This window comes from Leuciscus leuciscus (genome assembly GCF_965113295.1).
Source record: "Leuciscus leuciscus genome assembly, chromosome: 24".
NCBI lineage: Eukaryota > Metazoa > Chordata > Actinopteri > Cypriniformes > Leuciscidae > Leuciscus > Leuciscus leuciscus.
In genome coordinates this window covers 27,623,127-27,639,544 of record NC_138723.1, presented here as the reverse complement: position 1 = coordinate 27,639,544, position 16,418 = coordinate 27,623,127, and the positions used below count along the sequence as shown (strand labels likewise).

Genomic DNA, 16,418 nt, shown 5'->3' with positions numbered 1-16,418 from the left:
TTTCTGCACAAAACTCCAATAACATCTTGTTGAATGTTTTATTCTATTTTTATATTGATTTTATATTTTTTAAGCACTTCAACTGAACGGCATATTTGCATTTATTTTCTTCTCTGATACTTTTACTGCATTGCACATGCATTGGCAAAACAATGCAATCGAATAATTTGATCCAAATATAATGATTTAAAAAAAATAATGATGTATTCTTAGTTCTCCTTCAAAGCTTCAGCTGAGCTCCAGAAGGACAGGAAATGCCTGCACACGAGGAGGAAGTGTCTCTGACCAATGGAGCGCGCGCGCACCGCCCTCGTCCTGCAAATGACAAGCACGCGGACCTATGAGTGACCCCGCGGGCGCGCGCCGCCTGTTATTGGCAGATGTGAGGCCAATGCTGTGGAGTGTGCGTGCGTGAGTGCGTGCTGGAGCAGCGCAGAGAGGAGCGTTTCTCTGAGAGAGAAGTTGGCTGGAGGTGCTGAAGATGGCGGATGGAGACAGTGGGAGCGAGCGCGGTGGCAGTAGCGGCGGCCCTCAGCACTTCCAGCGGGAGCAGGAGACGCAGGAGCTGGCGTCCAAGCGCCTGGACATCCAGAACAAGCGCTTCTACCTGGACGTCAAGCAGAACGCGAAGGGACGCTTCATCAAGATAGCGGAGGTGGGCGCTGGTGGCTCCAAGAGCCGCCTGACTCTCTCCATGTCCGTGGCGGCCGAGTTCCGCGACTACCTCGGGGATTTCATCGAGCACTACGCCCAGCTGGGGCCAAGCAGCCCGGAGCAGATCGCGCAATCGTCCAGTGGTGAGGACGGCGGCCCGCGGCGTGCGCTCAAGAGCGAGTTCTTGGTGCGCGAGAACCGTAAATACTACCTCGACTTGAAGGAGAACCAGCGCGGGAGGTTCCTGCGCATCCGCCAGACCGTTAACCGAGGTCCGGGCTTCGGCGTCGGTGGAGGAGGCGGTCCCGGAGGAAGCGTGCAGACCGGCCAGACCATCGCGCTCCCGGCGCAAGGCTTAATCGAGTTCCGAGACGCCCTGGCCAAGCTCATCGACGACTACGGCGGGGAGGACGAGGAGCTGAGCGGGGGGCACGGGGCCGCGGGGGGCTACGGCGAGCTTCCCGAGGGCACCTCCATCATGGTGGACTCCAAGAGGTTCTTTTTCGACGTGGGTTCCAACAAGTACGGCGTGTTCCTGCGGGTCAGCGAGGTCAAGCCCAGTTACAGGAACTCCATCACCATCCCCTTCAAGGCCTGGGGGAAGTTCGGAGGAGCTTTCTGCCGCTACGCCGAGGAGATGAAGGAGATCCAGGAGAGACACCGGGATAAGATGTACGAGAGGAGAGAGGAGTCCGAGGGCGAGGACGTGGACGACGACTGACTTGCAGCTTCGCCAGGAGATGACCACACGTGTGAAACAAGAAGTGCATGAACTGAACTCAAATAGCCTACTAAAATATTCATGGGACAGAAAACTAGATCTGTGAAGTTTCTATGTGGTGAGGGTTTGGGGAGGGGGGTTGTCTGTATCGAAGCCATGGGGCGAAGGATGTCTCGTTGGGTATGACTTCTTCCCGATGCTGCCCTGTCCTGTTAAACCAGCAAGTTTAATTGTCTTAGCTAACAATTAAACTTTTGTTACATCAACGCCAAGGCTGCTGAATTTCAAAAGCGGCCTGAATACGATAATACCAGGCTGTAAGGGTTCATACTGTCCAACATGGTTTTTAGAGGGGAGAAATTGAGTATATATATATATATATATATATATATATATATATATATATATATATATATATATATAGCCTATGTGTGTCAGTGGTATTCATGGCAGCATGGGACTTTCACAACTGTTATCAAAACGTTGCATCAGAAGTTGTGTTCTTAGATTATTTTCTTTCTTTCTTTTATAGACAGAAGTTCCCTAAGTTATTGTTTTACGGTTTTCGTTCTTGCATCAACGTGACTTTTATGGTTTGGCCAATTTGAGTGATGAGAAGTTTTAAATTCAGATTTGGGAGGGAACGTTTTGACCCCTGATTTTTGTGTTGACATGTCTCAGCTGTTCACAGCCCGAGACGTTTTAAATCAGAAGTCGTAATCTGTTAAACCAGTGACTTCCTTGAGGCGTTAGTATTGAAAATCGTTGCTTTATGCACATCATCCAACCGGTGTTATAAGACGACATTATGGACCGGTGGGATATTTTGGTTTTGGGGTCAACATACAAAGAGCTTTGTCTTTTTCTAACTTGGGTCCAAGTCCCCTCTGAATATTTAAGGACAGATTGCTTAAAGGACAGAGCAACACGGACGAGTGTATTTTCACCCCCGTCCCCTTTTGCGTTGTCATTCTTTTTAATTTTTATGTAAGATTGATCTTTGAGTATAAGTAAACAAACCAGCATATTTTTGAATACACAGTAAAACAAATTATATATCAACTACCGAATTATTAAGGCTGAAGAAGCTAATTTTGTAAAAAAGAAAACTTAAGCTGGGATTGAAATATTGGATTTGTTTTGTAGAAGAGTATAGCATCATATATGAGATTATCCTTGCGAAACATCACTCCTCCCACAACCCCCTTTGAGTTTACAGCACGCGTACGGTGATTAATATCAAACGTCTATCCGGTGGCAGCGTGCGTCCATTTCTTATGCATGCCCGTCCCGCATTTGCCTTTTTATTTAATTTATTGCTTTCTCTTGCGTAGTAACTGCAGCTATATTAATGCAATATTTTTCTTTAGCCTTTCACCAAAAAATATTATAAGAATAACCAAGTAGACCAGTGGGTTATGATGGAGAAAGATAGTTAATGTTGAGAATATTTCATCCGTGCACTTTAGCAAAAAAAAAAAAACATAAACTGCGATATGCTTGTATCCACGGTGAAGAATTGAAAAAAGAAAAAAAAAGAAATCCCTTCTTTGGGTGCAACAGTGTTTTTGTGCTGGTGTGTAAAGCCTCCTTTAACCTTCCATACTGTTTTGTGTTAATGGCAGCTGTTGAAGTCATGTGTTACTGCTGTGATCCTTTCAAGACGAATTGCAATCGATAGTTTGTTATGAAATATTCTCCCACACTTTTGATCTATTAGGCTGCGTGATTGTTACGGGATGTGCAGCTGTTTCTCCTCAACGGTGAGCTGACTAGGCAGGCCGGCTATTTTAATGCGAGGAGCGTGGAGAGGGCGAGCATTCCTGCTCCGCTGGCCGTGGATTCAGCTGTGCCGTTTGCTCTGAAGTGCGTCGACGCACAAGGGCCCGATTGTTGAACGTTATTACATCAGCAGACTGCGCATGTGATGGGGAGCCGCAGCCGTATAGTAGAGAGAGTGATGTTGTGACGTTCAGCATAGTGTTTTCTGCGACTAACCCTTCTGAAACAGGCCCCAATTTGGCAGCCGAGCCCGAACGGCAATAGAAAGCGTGACACAGCAGCTGTTGGCAGGACATTCTTGCGTTCCCCTCCCCTCGCCCCTCCTCAGCTGCTGTTCGGGGGCGCTCCGCTAAACTGAGCGTTTGCATTCGGGACTCGTTTTACAAACTCGCTGTCGGAAGGAGATTTGCCATGTTCTTGTTGGCGTGTCTAAATCAGCACCATTTGTGGATCACGTGTGCATTCATTTTGATTGTATGACCCATCTGTACTATTAGCGAAGTGAATGTGTCATGTTGAAGAACCAAGATGGTTGACCATGTTGTTTAAAAAATGCAAATGACCAACAAAAAGCCATTTTTTTTCCCTTCACTTTAAGATGTATACATGCATTAAGTCCCTCTAGGCTGCTAAATGTTAAAGTGGAGTATCGCAAAGTATCGCAGCACTTTTCTTTTTCTTCTTTTCTGTAATGACCTGTCTGTTTAACATCTGGAATTGGGCACACATCTCTTGCAAAACACCAGAAATGGACTTTCTTTCGACTGAACTTGGCTGCGTTTATTTCAAATGTGTACTGGGGATACGTACTGTAAAGATTCGTGTTTAGTTTCCACCTTTAATGTCACTAAAAAAAAAAAAAAAAAGAAAAGAAAAAAAAAAAGAATAGGGACAGGAAGCAATACTCATCCACAGGGATGAGATTATGAGTTCATTTCCTGTCAGGCTCTTAGCCGACTCGCAATTGGCCGATTTGTCTTCCTGTTTCCTGAGGTTGGGATTTGTGCAAAGTTCCGTGGGGCGTCCGCATACTTTTCAAATGAACAACAATACCTCTGTTCCACTGTACGAAAGATTGGAAAACTTCTGAAAGAATGTGTTATTTCAGGCGACTCACCCGAGCTCTTAACAGCATCCATGTGTCAACCACTGGGGGGGGGTTTTTTTGGGACACCGTACGCACAAGAGCAGCAATTCATAGAACAATCTTTATTGAAAGGTAGCTATTTTTCCAATATATCTTGTGTTTTCAGCAGAGATTTGAACGTCGGAATGCCCTTTAAACTCAGGTTCTTGGCGTTCTCAGTATATATATTTTCTATCTGTTACTTGATCCTGAAGTTACAGAGCGAGTTCACAGCTACTGCAGGACACTGTCAAGAGCTCAGGTCTCAGATACTCAAAGTATCTCCACCCATCCCATCAGGCCCCGTCCCGCGCTAGACTGCCTCTCAAGAACCGGCAGTCTTACGTTTTTCCCATGGCTGAACTTTTTTTTTTTCTTTTTTTTCTTGAGATTTACAAGTCTATATTTAGAAAATGCTATGTATGTTTGTAACAGAATAAAGGAAATTATAAATGATGGAAAGCATAATACTGGCCTGGTGTCGTTGTGTTGATGTACATTGGTTGCATGTTCAGTGTTATTTTAGTAATATTTATACAGTATTATAGTTTTTATTATTTAAAATTTTCAGTTTGTGTTCATTTTAGTACATTTGTTTTTGTTGTTTTAAATATTACTATTTAGGGTTTATTTTAGTTTAGTTTTAGTTTAGTTTATTTAGTTCAACTTGCCTTAGTTTATTGCCAAGGTAACATTTCTAATTTGAGTTTAAAGTGTTAATATTTATATTTTATTTCAATTAACAAACATGTTTTGATAGTTTTAGTTCAATATAAAAAACTGTACCTATTTACTTCCTTAAAGTAAATGATAAAACCATTTGTCTAATAATAATAACAATCTTCAATCAAAATGTAATGACTTTTGTTTCAGAGTCCCACTTTTGAAATGACTGTTCTTATTGGATGATGTCACGAATCCCTATTATTTTTCAGCTGCTCCCTCCAACTATCTCCATTCCGGAATGTAAGTCCCACTTTTTTTAATGATCCAGTCAGTCAGTTTAACTCTGAAATAACATGGCATTAAAGGAGTAAAATAGGTTGAAAACACTATTTAAAATTTTAAATTGTGCATTTATCTTTTCTAAGTATAAGTTTGTGCTTGTAAACAATTCATTAGTGCGTCTTATTCTAAAATACTTTACTTGATTGATGTCAGCACAGACTTGGGATTAATAATAATATTAAATAGCAGTTTAGTCATTGTTTTAAGCTACTTAATGCAGGTTAATGCAGTCATTTATTGCAATTTAATTCCACTTAATGTGTTATTAATTACTGCATAAAAGCAAATAATAGATTTTCTTTAAAACAAAACAAAAAGAAAACATTATTTGTGGGATACATTCTTGTTTTTGAGGGTAAACTTGACCTTCATCTTCCACATGGCGCCCAAAAAGCCATTCCGTCGTACATTTAGTCGAGTATTTATTTGACCAAAAATACAGTAAAATTGAAATATTGTGAAATATTATTACAATTAAAAAGAATTTTTTTTTTTATCTTAATGTTTTAAAATGTAATTTATTCTTGTGATGCCAAGCTGAATTTTCAGCATCATTACCCCAGTCTTCAGTGTCACATGATCCTTCAGAAATCATTCTAATATGCTGATTTGCTGCTCAAGAAACATTTCTGATGTTGAAATTAATATTTCATATTCATATTTGTTGTTGAATCCATGATACATTATTTCAAGATTCTTTGATAAATATAGAACGTTCAAACAAGAGCATTTATTTGATATGTAAATGATAAATCAAGTCATCACTGGCACTTTCAGATGACTTTTGAATGGTAGTGTAAGTAAAACGGGTTATAAATGGTTAAATTTTGACTTTAATGCATGACTTGCATAGTGTAAAAATAGCAGTGTTGCAAAGTGTAAGATTACAGCACACAGATGCCCTGCGGCCTATTTGATGACAGTCATCCTCGCAGGATAGGGGTGTGCGCTCCGTGTCCCGGCTCACCCTTTGAAAGTGACCCCGCAGCACCTCTCCAAAATAATGGCACAGCTGTCACTGGGGCGGGCCCTTTTTAAAAGGCTCTACTGTAGAGGTACTAACATACCCTCTTCCTTTTGAAAGGGTGATAGCATTTGTACCTTTTATTTCTGAGAGTGTAAGGAATTAGAGAGCGATGCCACGCTGAGGTCTCTGCCGAATCAGGCCGGGATTATTGGGAATGCAGTGAGCTCCTGCTGTGATCACACGAACATTCATTGGTCACAGAGTCGTCGCTGTCTCTCAGCATTAGATGGGACACGGTCTGTCCTTATTCTGATTTAGGTCATGGTGGGTGGAGTCGTGTGACGTCATAACAGCAAAACGCCAAAACATTTGCATAGCTTGAAACCATGAAAATTCAGTTTGATTGAATGTAATGCAAATATGGGCAACACTTTACAATAAGGTTTCATTAGTTAACAAGACTTCCACAGCATTTATTAATCTTAATGTTCTTTTCTACATTTATTTATACTTGGTTAAAATCAAAAGTTGTAAACATGTAGTTCATGCGTTGTGATGAACAAACAATGAAGAATTATGTTTTACTTACAAAAATATATTGCTCATTGTTAATTCATGCTAATGCATTAACAATGATGCATAATGAGACCATGGTTGAATGTTATGGTGGTGTATATATTTTTTTCTGTTAAAACTACATCCTTTTTCAAGATTAATAAGGTTTTTCATTCAAATGTAATGGCATTTACATGTATTCATTTAGAAGACTTTTATCCAAGTGGGTATGATGAGATGTTTTTGAGCAGCTGATTGGAAAAAACATTTTGCAGAAAAAAAATGCAATTCATTTGATTTATTTTCAAGGGATTGCAACCATGGCTCCATGCATGTCAGAGTCGTTATTAAAATTATGTTACAAAATGTGATATATTTGTGAACGAGCTCAACAACAGGGAACATTCACTGTACATTGGCTAACGTTCTGGCAAGGTTCTCTCAAAGTTATGAAGAAACATTCTTCCAGTGATGTTAATAGAACGTTTTTTTATTAAGTTATCTGGTTTTTGATAATGTTCTCTAAACATTAGCACAAAAAAAACCAAAAAAAAAACATCATTCATGGGATGTTGGATGTTCCATCTAACATTTTTAAAGTGTTTCAGAATGTTCAGAGAAAATAACAATCCAATCAATCAAACAATCAAAAATAATAATGTTTGCAAAATGGAATGTTCCCTTAAAGGGACAGTTCACCCAAAAATAAAAATTCTGTCATCATTCATCCACCCCCAAGAAGATATTTTTTTGCGACTTTATATCACGTAACACGTCCATGACCTGTTTGGTTACCCATATTCTTCAAAATATCTTCTTTCAGCAGAAGAAAGAAATTCATACAGGTTTGGAACAACTTTAGGGTGAGTAAATTATGACAGAATTAAACATTTTGGGTGAAATGTCCCTTTAACGTTCGCATAATGTCTAAATAACTTAATGGTAACGTTAGCAAAACGTTCTTAGAACACATTTTTGTTCGCTGGGAGGTTTGTCCAGTTGATTGCATTCTCCCCTGAAACAACAAATAGTGGGCTGATTTTTTGTGTGCGTGTGCACAATGCTTTCGACATCAGTTTGAGGTGAAGCCCTCAGAGAGCAACACACACACACACACACACACACACACACACACACACACACACACACACACACACACACACACACACACACACACACACACACACACACACACACACACACACACACACACACACACACACCGCTTGACTCCGTAAACGAACTGCAGCCTTTGGCAACCAGCTCGAGTTCCACTTCCCCGGTGAGACGCAAGCGCACGAGAGGACAGAACGCGTAAAGAGGAGGAGGGGGAGGGAGGGGGCGTTACGTGATGGGGATTCTGCGTTCGCAGGAACAAACCCTGATCCCAGCGTGCTCTGCTCTGCATGGGCTGGCACTGGCAGGCTATATTTAGCTGGTGTTGCCATGTGCCCGGAATGTGAGACATACATTCTGCTGCACGCGCATGTGAGCGAGCAAACGGCCGGGGAGACAGATTATGTTTTCAATCCCTTGGAAATCAGTTGAATAATGAATAGCATTCATTTTCTCCTGTTCTTACTTTTTATTTTATTTTAAATTTTTGTATGTGTTTTTAAGCAATCGGCGACAAAAATATATCGTCACATTCCCTTGGATTAAAGTGTGTGAAATGAATAATTGTAAACGCCATTCAATTTGAATCAAAAACTTAAAGCATTTACAATCTTAGCATTTTAATATAGATTTTTTTTTTTTTACACCATCATAAAGTTTGACCAAATAATACATATTTGCATAACAATTTAGGCTACAACATTAGTTGATGCGTTAGCTAACATGAATTTGCCAGATTATGCGTTTCAGTGTTTATGCGATCAGAATGATCTGCAACATCTTTTATGACACTGTCCTTTATGCATGGGTTCGGCTTGTGCAATTCAATGCAGCCTGTGTGTGAACAGGGAATCGGGTTGCTGCAGTGGGACCTGTAATGGAGAGATGCAGTAATGCTCACAGGTTTGTGTGTGAGGGATTCTCTAGATTTGGGATAAACATCTGATTTAAATCTTTGCTCGACTTTTTGATCCAATCACCTGAGCCGTAACCAACTGACTAATCACTCTGCTGATACAGAATTTGAATAGATCTTTATAATAATTGAATCATCCAGGGATGTTTTTTTGGTAGGCTACTCGGGAATCATTTAGGGGTTGTTGTTTTTTAATCCATCTGAACATTCGCCATTTTTTACAGATTAACTTCTTATTTAAAGGGATAGTTCACCCTAAAACGAAAATTCTGTCATCAGTTACTCACCCTCATATTGTTCCAAACCTGTATACATTTCTTTGTTCTGCTGAACACAAAAGAAGATATTTGGAAGAATGTTTAAACCAAGCAGATCTCGTCCCCCATTGACTTCCATAGTATTTCCCCCCCTGGTCAATAGGAGGCGAGATCTGCTCGGTTACAAAAAGAAATCCATACCGGTTTGGAACAACTTAAGGGTGAGTAAATGACGAAAGAATTTTCATTTTTGGGTGAACTATCCATTTAATGTATTTCCTGGAAAGACGCATGAAATCTGGAATGGAATCTGTCATACATGACTTCAATTTTCTCACAATCATGTATTTGTTTCAGGGACGAGTGCAACTAACTGGGACAAACCTCTGCTGTAAAGAACCCAGCAAGATGCCATCTGGTGGCAGGCCTTCCCTTACAAACACAGCAGTGCCTGTACCATGGTATACAGTGATGGCAATATCATATTCATGTAACATCGTGTTCAACTTTACATGGTATTCCAAGATACTTTAATGATGGTCCGTGATGGATGTGTAAAATCACCACCAACATGATTTTATTGTTAGTCTCTTGGATAGAATATTAGTGTTTAGCACATCTCCACAAATAAATTAGCGTGTTGGATATCTTTATCGTGAGAATTAGGTTACTTTTTTTGTTGCATGCACACACTTACAAGGTATTTTTGTCATGCAAATAATGTAGGGGAGAGACCATGTATGTTACAACACCACCTTTGTATGCTTAAAAAAAAAAAAAAGGAGGTTTAAAAGAAAGGCAGGTCAGTTGTGCAGAAAATGTTGAAAGCCAGCGGTGAGGATTCTGAGAAACTTTTGTTTTGTCTGAATGGAGCCATTCGGTAACTCAAAGGAATTGTGGGTAAAATGCGCCCTATGCCGTCTCTGGGTCCCCCACTCAACATTAATTTGTCACCGTTGTGGCTCTGATTGAGAATATTCACACACTGACATAAGCTCACACACACATTGACAGTTTTGTTGTTAGACATACATGTTCTTTACACAGGTACACTGGAGTCAAGTGTTCATTATGAGCATAAATACCGTTTGTTCTAATAGACTACTTTACACACACACACACACACACACACACACACACACACACACACACACACACACACACACACACACACACACACACTCCCACGTCAAACAGAAAGTGGATTTGAGCTGTGGTCAGTTACAGAAAGAGAGACATTTGTATTGTTCCAATAAACCATTTTTTTAAGCATACTAGGCCGCTGTTTTTGCTTCTTTTGTCTAATTGTTTTAACCCCGGCATTGTGTAGATTGTAACAAAGACACACCATGTATTTGACATCAACTCATGAGGGCTGGGATATTCTTGCAGAGGTTTGAATTGGTGCCTTTTGTTGTAAACATATGTGGGGACTTTGTATGAAAGTTTGAGCATTTTAAAAATGTAAAACAATTCAGTGAGTTAAAGGGATACTCCACTTTAAAATGAATATTCTGTCATCATATACTCACCCTCATGTTGTTTCAAACCTGTAAGAATTTCTTTCTTCTGCTGAACAGAAAGGAAGATATTTAGAAGAATAGCAGTAGTTTCTGGTCCCATTGACTTCCATAGTAGGAAAAAAATATACTATGGAAGTCAATGAGACCAGAAACTGTCTGGTTACTGATATTCTTCTAATTATCTTCCTTTCTGTTCAGCAGAAGAAAGAAATTCATACAGGTTTGAAACAACATGAGGGTGAGTATATGATGACAGAATTTTCATTTTAAAGTGGAGTATCCCTTTAATGACACTGAAGCAAAAAGCCTATTCACAACCGGTTTCTCTAGTTGAGGTTCATCTGGTCTTTCCTGTGCCATAACTGTTTATTAATGTATGCCTTTTCGGTTTAATCTTTTTTAATTTTTAAATTTAGGCCAATTTGTTTTTGCTTCAGCAGCATTTATGGAAATTTATTCTACTACTATTACTACTACTAATAATAAACAAATGGTCTATTCAGGATTTTTTGTCCAACGTAAATTTATAACAAAGTGCTAATGACTGTATGTTTGTATTAGTTTTATTAAGACTTGAGAATATGACCAATGACATACACTAGCACAAAACAAAGGGAGAGGGAAAAAAAGAGAGAAAAAACAGCAAGATGTATAGATATAGTATTGTATACAGGTAGAGTAATACGTTTAAGAAATAGGTGAATCTAGAGTGATATAATAGTGAACATTAATATTGATTACATTTTTCTGGTGATGTTGTGGAGAGAAAGAAAAAAAGAGAGATAAACTCACTGAGTGATAAATAGATAGTTGTTGTAGTAATAATAATAGTGGCAGTAGTAGCAGCAACAATAATAACATCTAAGTTTTATGGGATTTTAGACACGTCAAAATCTAAATATTGTTGAAACATTGCTTGTTTAAATTTGATTGCGGACAGGTTTTGTTATAGGCCTAAATATGATCGCCAAATTAAAATATATAGTGAAACAGAAAGTCTACATTTGAAGCGCTCTATTTGAAAAACTCATAAATCAGTCAAATATTCTGATATCAACAGGTTCAAGATTATTGAGATGTCTAAATGTGAGATTTTGGACTCATTCTAGTGGAAAACACCGATTTAACACCGATTGCTGTTGAAGCAATTGCAGTGTGCAGGGATTATGTCTATCACATGGGGGCGCTCAAGTTTCATTTCCTAATTCTGTAGGACCAGAGCAGGTGATATATACCCTATATTTTTAAGTGATTCAAATGTATGCTTGGAAAAACAACTGGCATCATCTTTTATACATTTTCCTACATGTTTGGAAGGGAGCAAGTTATCAACCTTTATCATGTGTGTTTTTTTTTTTATGTTGAAAAGTTATCCTGTTCAAATGAAGGTCTAATGATCTGATCAACTCGACAACATTTAACGGTTGAATTCAAAGGTTTATTTCATAACACAAAACAGTCCAAAACAAGTTTGATTTAAATACATTTAAAATACTTTAAAATAAATATTAAATAATCGTTACAAATCATGGATATAGTTAAACATAAATACTTGAAGAATTCAATGTGAACTTTCCATTACCAAAATAAAATCGTCACATGGTGCAAAAACTAAAAACCAGAAGCCCAAGATCTGCAGGAGTCTAACAGCTGCCTGTACACATCGAGTCTAATACGTTTGGACCAATGAATAAATCCAGATTATAAACTGTACTTTGTACATACTCTCTGAAGATATTTACGGAATCAAATTCGATTCTTAACTCTGGATTGGTTTTTTATTCTCCAGCGTGAAGACTGAGCATCGGTCCCTTGGAGCGATCTGGCTCATTTCCACTGGCTTGGACTCATCAAAATCCGTGCTAATAAACCATCCAGGATACTTAACGGATTCAAACGTGTTACTGGCCACACCGGTCTCTTTCCTGAAGAACAGGAGGTTGTCATACTGGTCACCAAGTTTAATGGTGTTTAGGGTTTCAGTGACCTCCTGGAATAAAAATCAGGGGATTAAATCTTTAGTTTATAATGTGGATTCATTATTATTTTCTTAAATAAAAAGCAATAATATGGTTGTGAAACTTGGTGTGGGGAACAAACCTTCAAGACCAGGTGGGGGGAAGAATTGTCCGGCTTGGTACAAGCAAGGTAGAGATTGGTCTGGGAGACTCCCAAGCACACAGGCTGGGATGAATTCGAGGTGGCTCTCGGCGATGCATACATCGACAGATTGAAATCAACTGGAAATAAATAAATGTGGCGGTTAAGAGAGAATCGTTTCTGAAGTCGGGTTTAGATGTGAAAGCTCAGGTGCTTCACGTATAGAAGCTTTCAGAGCTTCCCATCATTTTATGGATTTCGATTTCATTCATGTTTTAATCCATCTTTCATTTTAATTCGATTTCAGTTCGTAAACACTTTATCAATAGGAAAAATTCCGTTAAACATGAAAGTATTACGCAATCATTAGGACTCTTCTGCTTATATAAAACCTTTTTGGCATAAATTGAGTCAAGAGTTGGACTTTTTTGTAAGAGTGATGAGATTTACCTTTGTATTGTTTGGCTCCGTCTCTCAGCGTGACGGCCAGCAGACGAGGAGATCCGCTGCTTTGCACCAGAGTCTTCTTATACTGATCACAAATGTTGCACTGCCACATCTGGTGGGTGCTGGTGTAAGATGGTGTCACCTCAACCCGTTCCATGCGACGCTCTGTGGAAGTAAAAAGACATCAGTGAACGTCAACAACCAAAAAAAAAAAAAGAGCAAATGCTTAATGCATGGTCAATTATTTTAGGTCAAGTCACATGCATTTATTTATATAGTGCTTTATACAATACGGATAGTTTCAAAGCTGGAAAACAACAGAATAAGTGACTACGTTCACATGCACTTTCATAATGTGATTATAATGAGATTTAGGAAATATTGTGATTGAGCTTTACCTCATGAAAACACAATGCTTTGATCAAATTCAATGCGCCCATAGAAATGTGTAAGAACTGTGGCCAGTAACACACCTACTGTATGTCAGTTCAAGAATAATCAGAATAATACAAAAATTTCTTATAAAATGGGAGTGAAGGTTTGCTCGTGTCACATAAACATCTCACTCTGGTTATTGGAAATAATCACATTTTCAGAGCACATGCAAACTGATGCAAACTACAGCAAATATTAAACTAATTCAAATTTTGCTGTAAAGTAGCATGAAAAAGACTATAGTCGTGATTCAGCTCAGTTCAGTTTGGGCTCATTACTATCCTTTAGTATGGTATTGCAAATACATAATATTATAGTGGTTTCACTGGACAAACTAGGTCATATGGTAACTGGAACACGGTAGCCGGTTTGTTGTAGCCCACCAGCTCTAACCATCTTGACCAATGTGGTACACCAGTCATTCAATGCACAATCAAACCGCCAGAAGCTAGTTTTAGCTGCATAAAAGTTTGGTGGTAGTACCTTCAATCACACTATCCATGATGATGTTGAGCACCTCTTCTTCGCCAAACTCTGAAGACTTTGTTTTGATGTGCTTCATCCTCTTCAGAGCGATGATGATGTTCACCACCTGCTTCATGCTGGAAGAATGCCTCCACATTTCCAAATTGATGTCTTCATCCATGTTGCATCGGCAGCTCTGGAGAGAAATGATTTTTTAGAGCTATGTTTTAGATGACTTCATATGAATTAGTCCACATTTATGAGCATATTTAAAAGCAACCCACCTTGGATGGTTGATCTGCGCAGTCCATCTCGTCAGATTCGGCACTGTCTGAGTAAATTGCACTGTCTGTCTCAGATAAACTGTTCAGGAAACAAATCAAATATAGAATGAGACGAGTTTTAGGCAAACTATTTCAAATAAAACCAAAGCAAATTCAAGAAGTAACAAACGCATCATTCCGTCTTCGAGAGCCGTTTGATAATGCAATGCAAATCATATGAAAACGTTTGATCTAGTAATACTTACTCATCATAAGACAAAGTTATGTCATATCCATCGTATGCCATTGTTCTAAAATAAAGCAGAAAACGGGTTAAACATTGAGAAAATAAAAATCGTTCTGTTTTGGAAATCGGAATTTTAAAAATGCCAAGATGCAATTGCATGCCACGTACCTGTCGTTTGGTTCAGTTCCTTCTCTAGAATGAGTGAGTTGGTTCTTTCTCTTGTGAGATTCTTTGGTTTATGCCTTAGTGAGAGTAGAAGTGTGGCTTTTATACGATCCTCCTTAAAATGGGATTTTCCCCTGAATGAGGAAGTAGTGCAGTTTTTCGTCATTTCGACAGAGGTGCGCCAAGTTTTATAGCGGGGAATCCTCTAAAGACGCAAAGGAACTCGAGCAAAATTACTTTTCTTTGATAGAAAACTATTAAACATAATTATTTAAAATGTATCCTAATAAAAACAATGTCAGGACGCTAGCGCTAGGATGTGCTCAAGCTAGCACGTGCACTCACAATGACGCAATGCTCATGTTTTTATTATTATTATTATTATTTATTTGTGTTTTGTTTTTTATTGAATTAAAAAAATTACAGAATTCAATATCAAGTTTTTGACAAATTTCTTTTACATATTTTCAAATGTTGTAAGTATCGCAAAGCTGATGTTGCTGTCCGGATCTTATCATTTAATGTATATAAAAAAATGCTATTTAAACAGAATAACTTAAAAACAACCCTTCTTTTATGATTTCAAATAATTAAAAGTCAGTTTGATAGATTAAGTAGGCTAGTTTGGCATTATATTTTATTATTATCTCTTTAAAGTAAGCGGAGAGAAAAAGTAATTACAAAATGAAAACATTAATTTAAAAAAATTGTTTTGCAAGTAGCATTTTTTTTATGTGCCATGAAAACCATAAAAGAAAGTCATTTTTTCATTTTTTTTTTGTTTTGATCAGCAATAAAAATTGTAATTACGCCAGTTGGTTTTTTTCTTTTCTTTTGGTCACTTGTTTCTTCCAGCTTTTGCAATAATATGATGTAACTCAAGTTGTAGCTTGTAGGGGAAAAGAACACGAAAATTATCCTAATTTGCAACAGTTTTGAAACCAACAAAAGAAAAGAAAAAAAGTAGCCTACTTATGAAACTAAGATAGAAAAATAAAAATTAAGGTATTCTAACCTGTGTGACAACTAGCCCCGGTCTCCTCTGAGTGCATGGCTGCTATCTGACAAATTGAGCAAACACTTTTACACACTTTGAGATTTTCTCCTAAGTCAAATAAATGTAGGTTTTCAGCGGTGTCCAAAGGTTTCGCATGTTTCTACAAATTATATCATGTGCATAACTATATGAGTGAAAAGTTGAACTGAAACATTTAGTTGAAAGGAATTCACATGATTTTCACATGACCACATTTCTGACTAAAATGTCAATAAATTCCAAACTTTGCATTACTGCATTGCTTTTTACTTTCTAAATCCCATATCAATAAAACTATAGACATGAAACTGCTCTTTTAATTCTTTCAAATAAAAAAAAAATGTATAAAATATTCTTGAATTGACCAAAGTATTTAAACGAACAAGTTTACATTAAAACCATAAATTTTATCATTAGACGTTACATTTTGATGTTATATCCACTACACACAAAAAAAAAAAAGGTTCTTCAGGGGTTCTTTGCGGTGGTTAAGGTGCTATATAGCACCACTACCATTTAAAGAACCTGTTAAGCCCAGTTTGGTTCTTCAGCGGTTCTTTAGCGGTTCTTTGGGGTGGTTAATGTGCTATATGGCACCTCTTATGGTTCTACATAGCACCATTTGACAAAGGTAG

At 38.3% G+C, this 16,418-nt stretch overlaps 2 protein-coding genes across 2 annotated transcripts; one reads left to right on the top strand and one right to left on the bottom strand.

Annotated features, from left to right (window-relative positions):
* Window positions 1–300: 300 nt before the first annotated feature.
* purbb (purine-rich element binding protein Bb) lies at window positions 301–4,751 on the top strand. The gene has a single exon (XM_082158085.1). It carries the CDS (start codon window positions 482–484, stop codon window positions 1,373–1,375), a length of 894 nt encoding a protein of 297 aa, XP_082014211.1. The 5' UTR covers window positions 301–481; the 3' UTR covers window positions 1,376–4,751.
* Window positions 4,752–12,041: 7,290 nt separating this feature from the next.
* il1b (interleukin 1, beta) lies at window positions 12,042–14,889 on the bottom strand. The gene is made up of 7 exons (XM_082157043.1): window positions 14,751–14,889; window positions 14,602–14,646; window positions 14,357–14,435; window positions 14,091–14,268; window positions 13,176–13,337; window positions 12,726–12,865; window positions 12,042–12,615 (listed from the first exon to the last, which is right to left on the bottom strand). Exons 2-7 carry the CDS (start codon window positions 14,640–14,642, stop codon window positions 12,385–12,387), a joined length of 831 nt encoding a protein of 276 aa, XP_082013169.1. The 5' UTR covers window positions 14,643–14,646; window positions 14,751–14,889; the 3' UTR covers window positions 12,042–12,384.
* Window positions 14,890–16,418: the final 1,529 nt, after the last annotated feature.

Coding starts and splice junctions, on each gene's coding strand:
- purbb (XM_082158085.1), top strand. CDS start 482: ATGGCGGATGGAGACAGTGGGAGCGAGCGCGGTGGCAGTAGCGGCGGC.
- il1b (XM_082157043.1), bottom strand. CDS start 14,642: ATGGCATACGATGGATATGACATAACTTTGTCTTATGATGA. Junction 14,436..14,601: donor ATAACTTTGTCTTATGATGA/GTAAGTATTACT, acceptor TTTCCTGAACAG/TTTATCTGAGACAGACAGTG. Junction 14,269..14,356: donor GCGCAGATCAACCATCCAAG/GTGGGTTGCTTT, acceptor ATTTCTCTCCAG/AGCTGCCGATGCAACATGGA.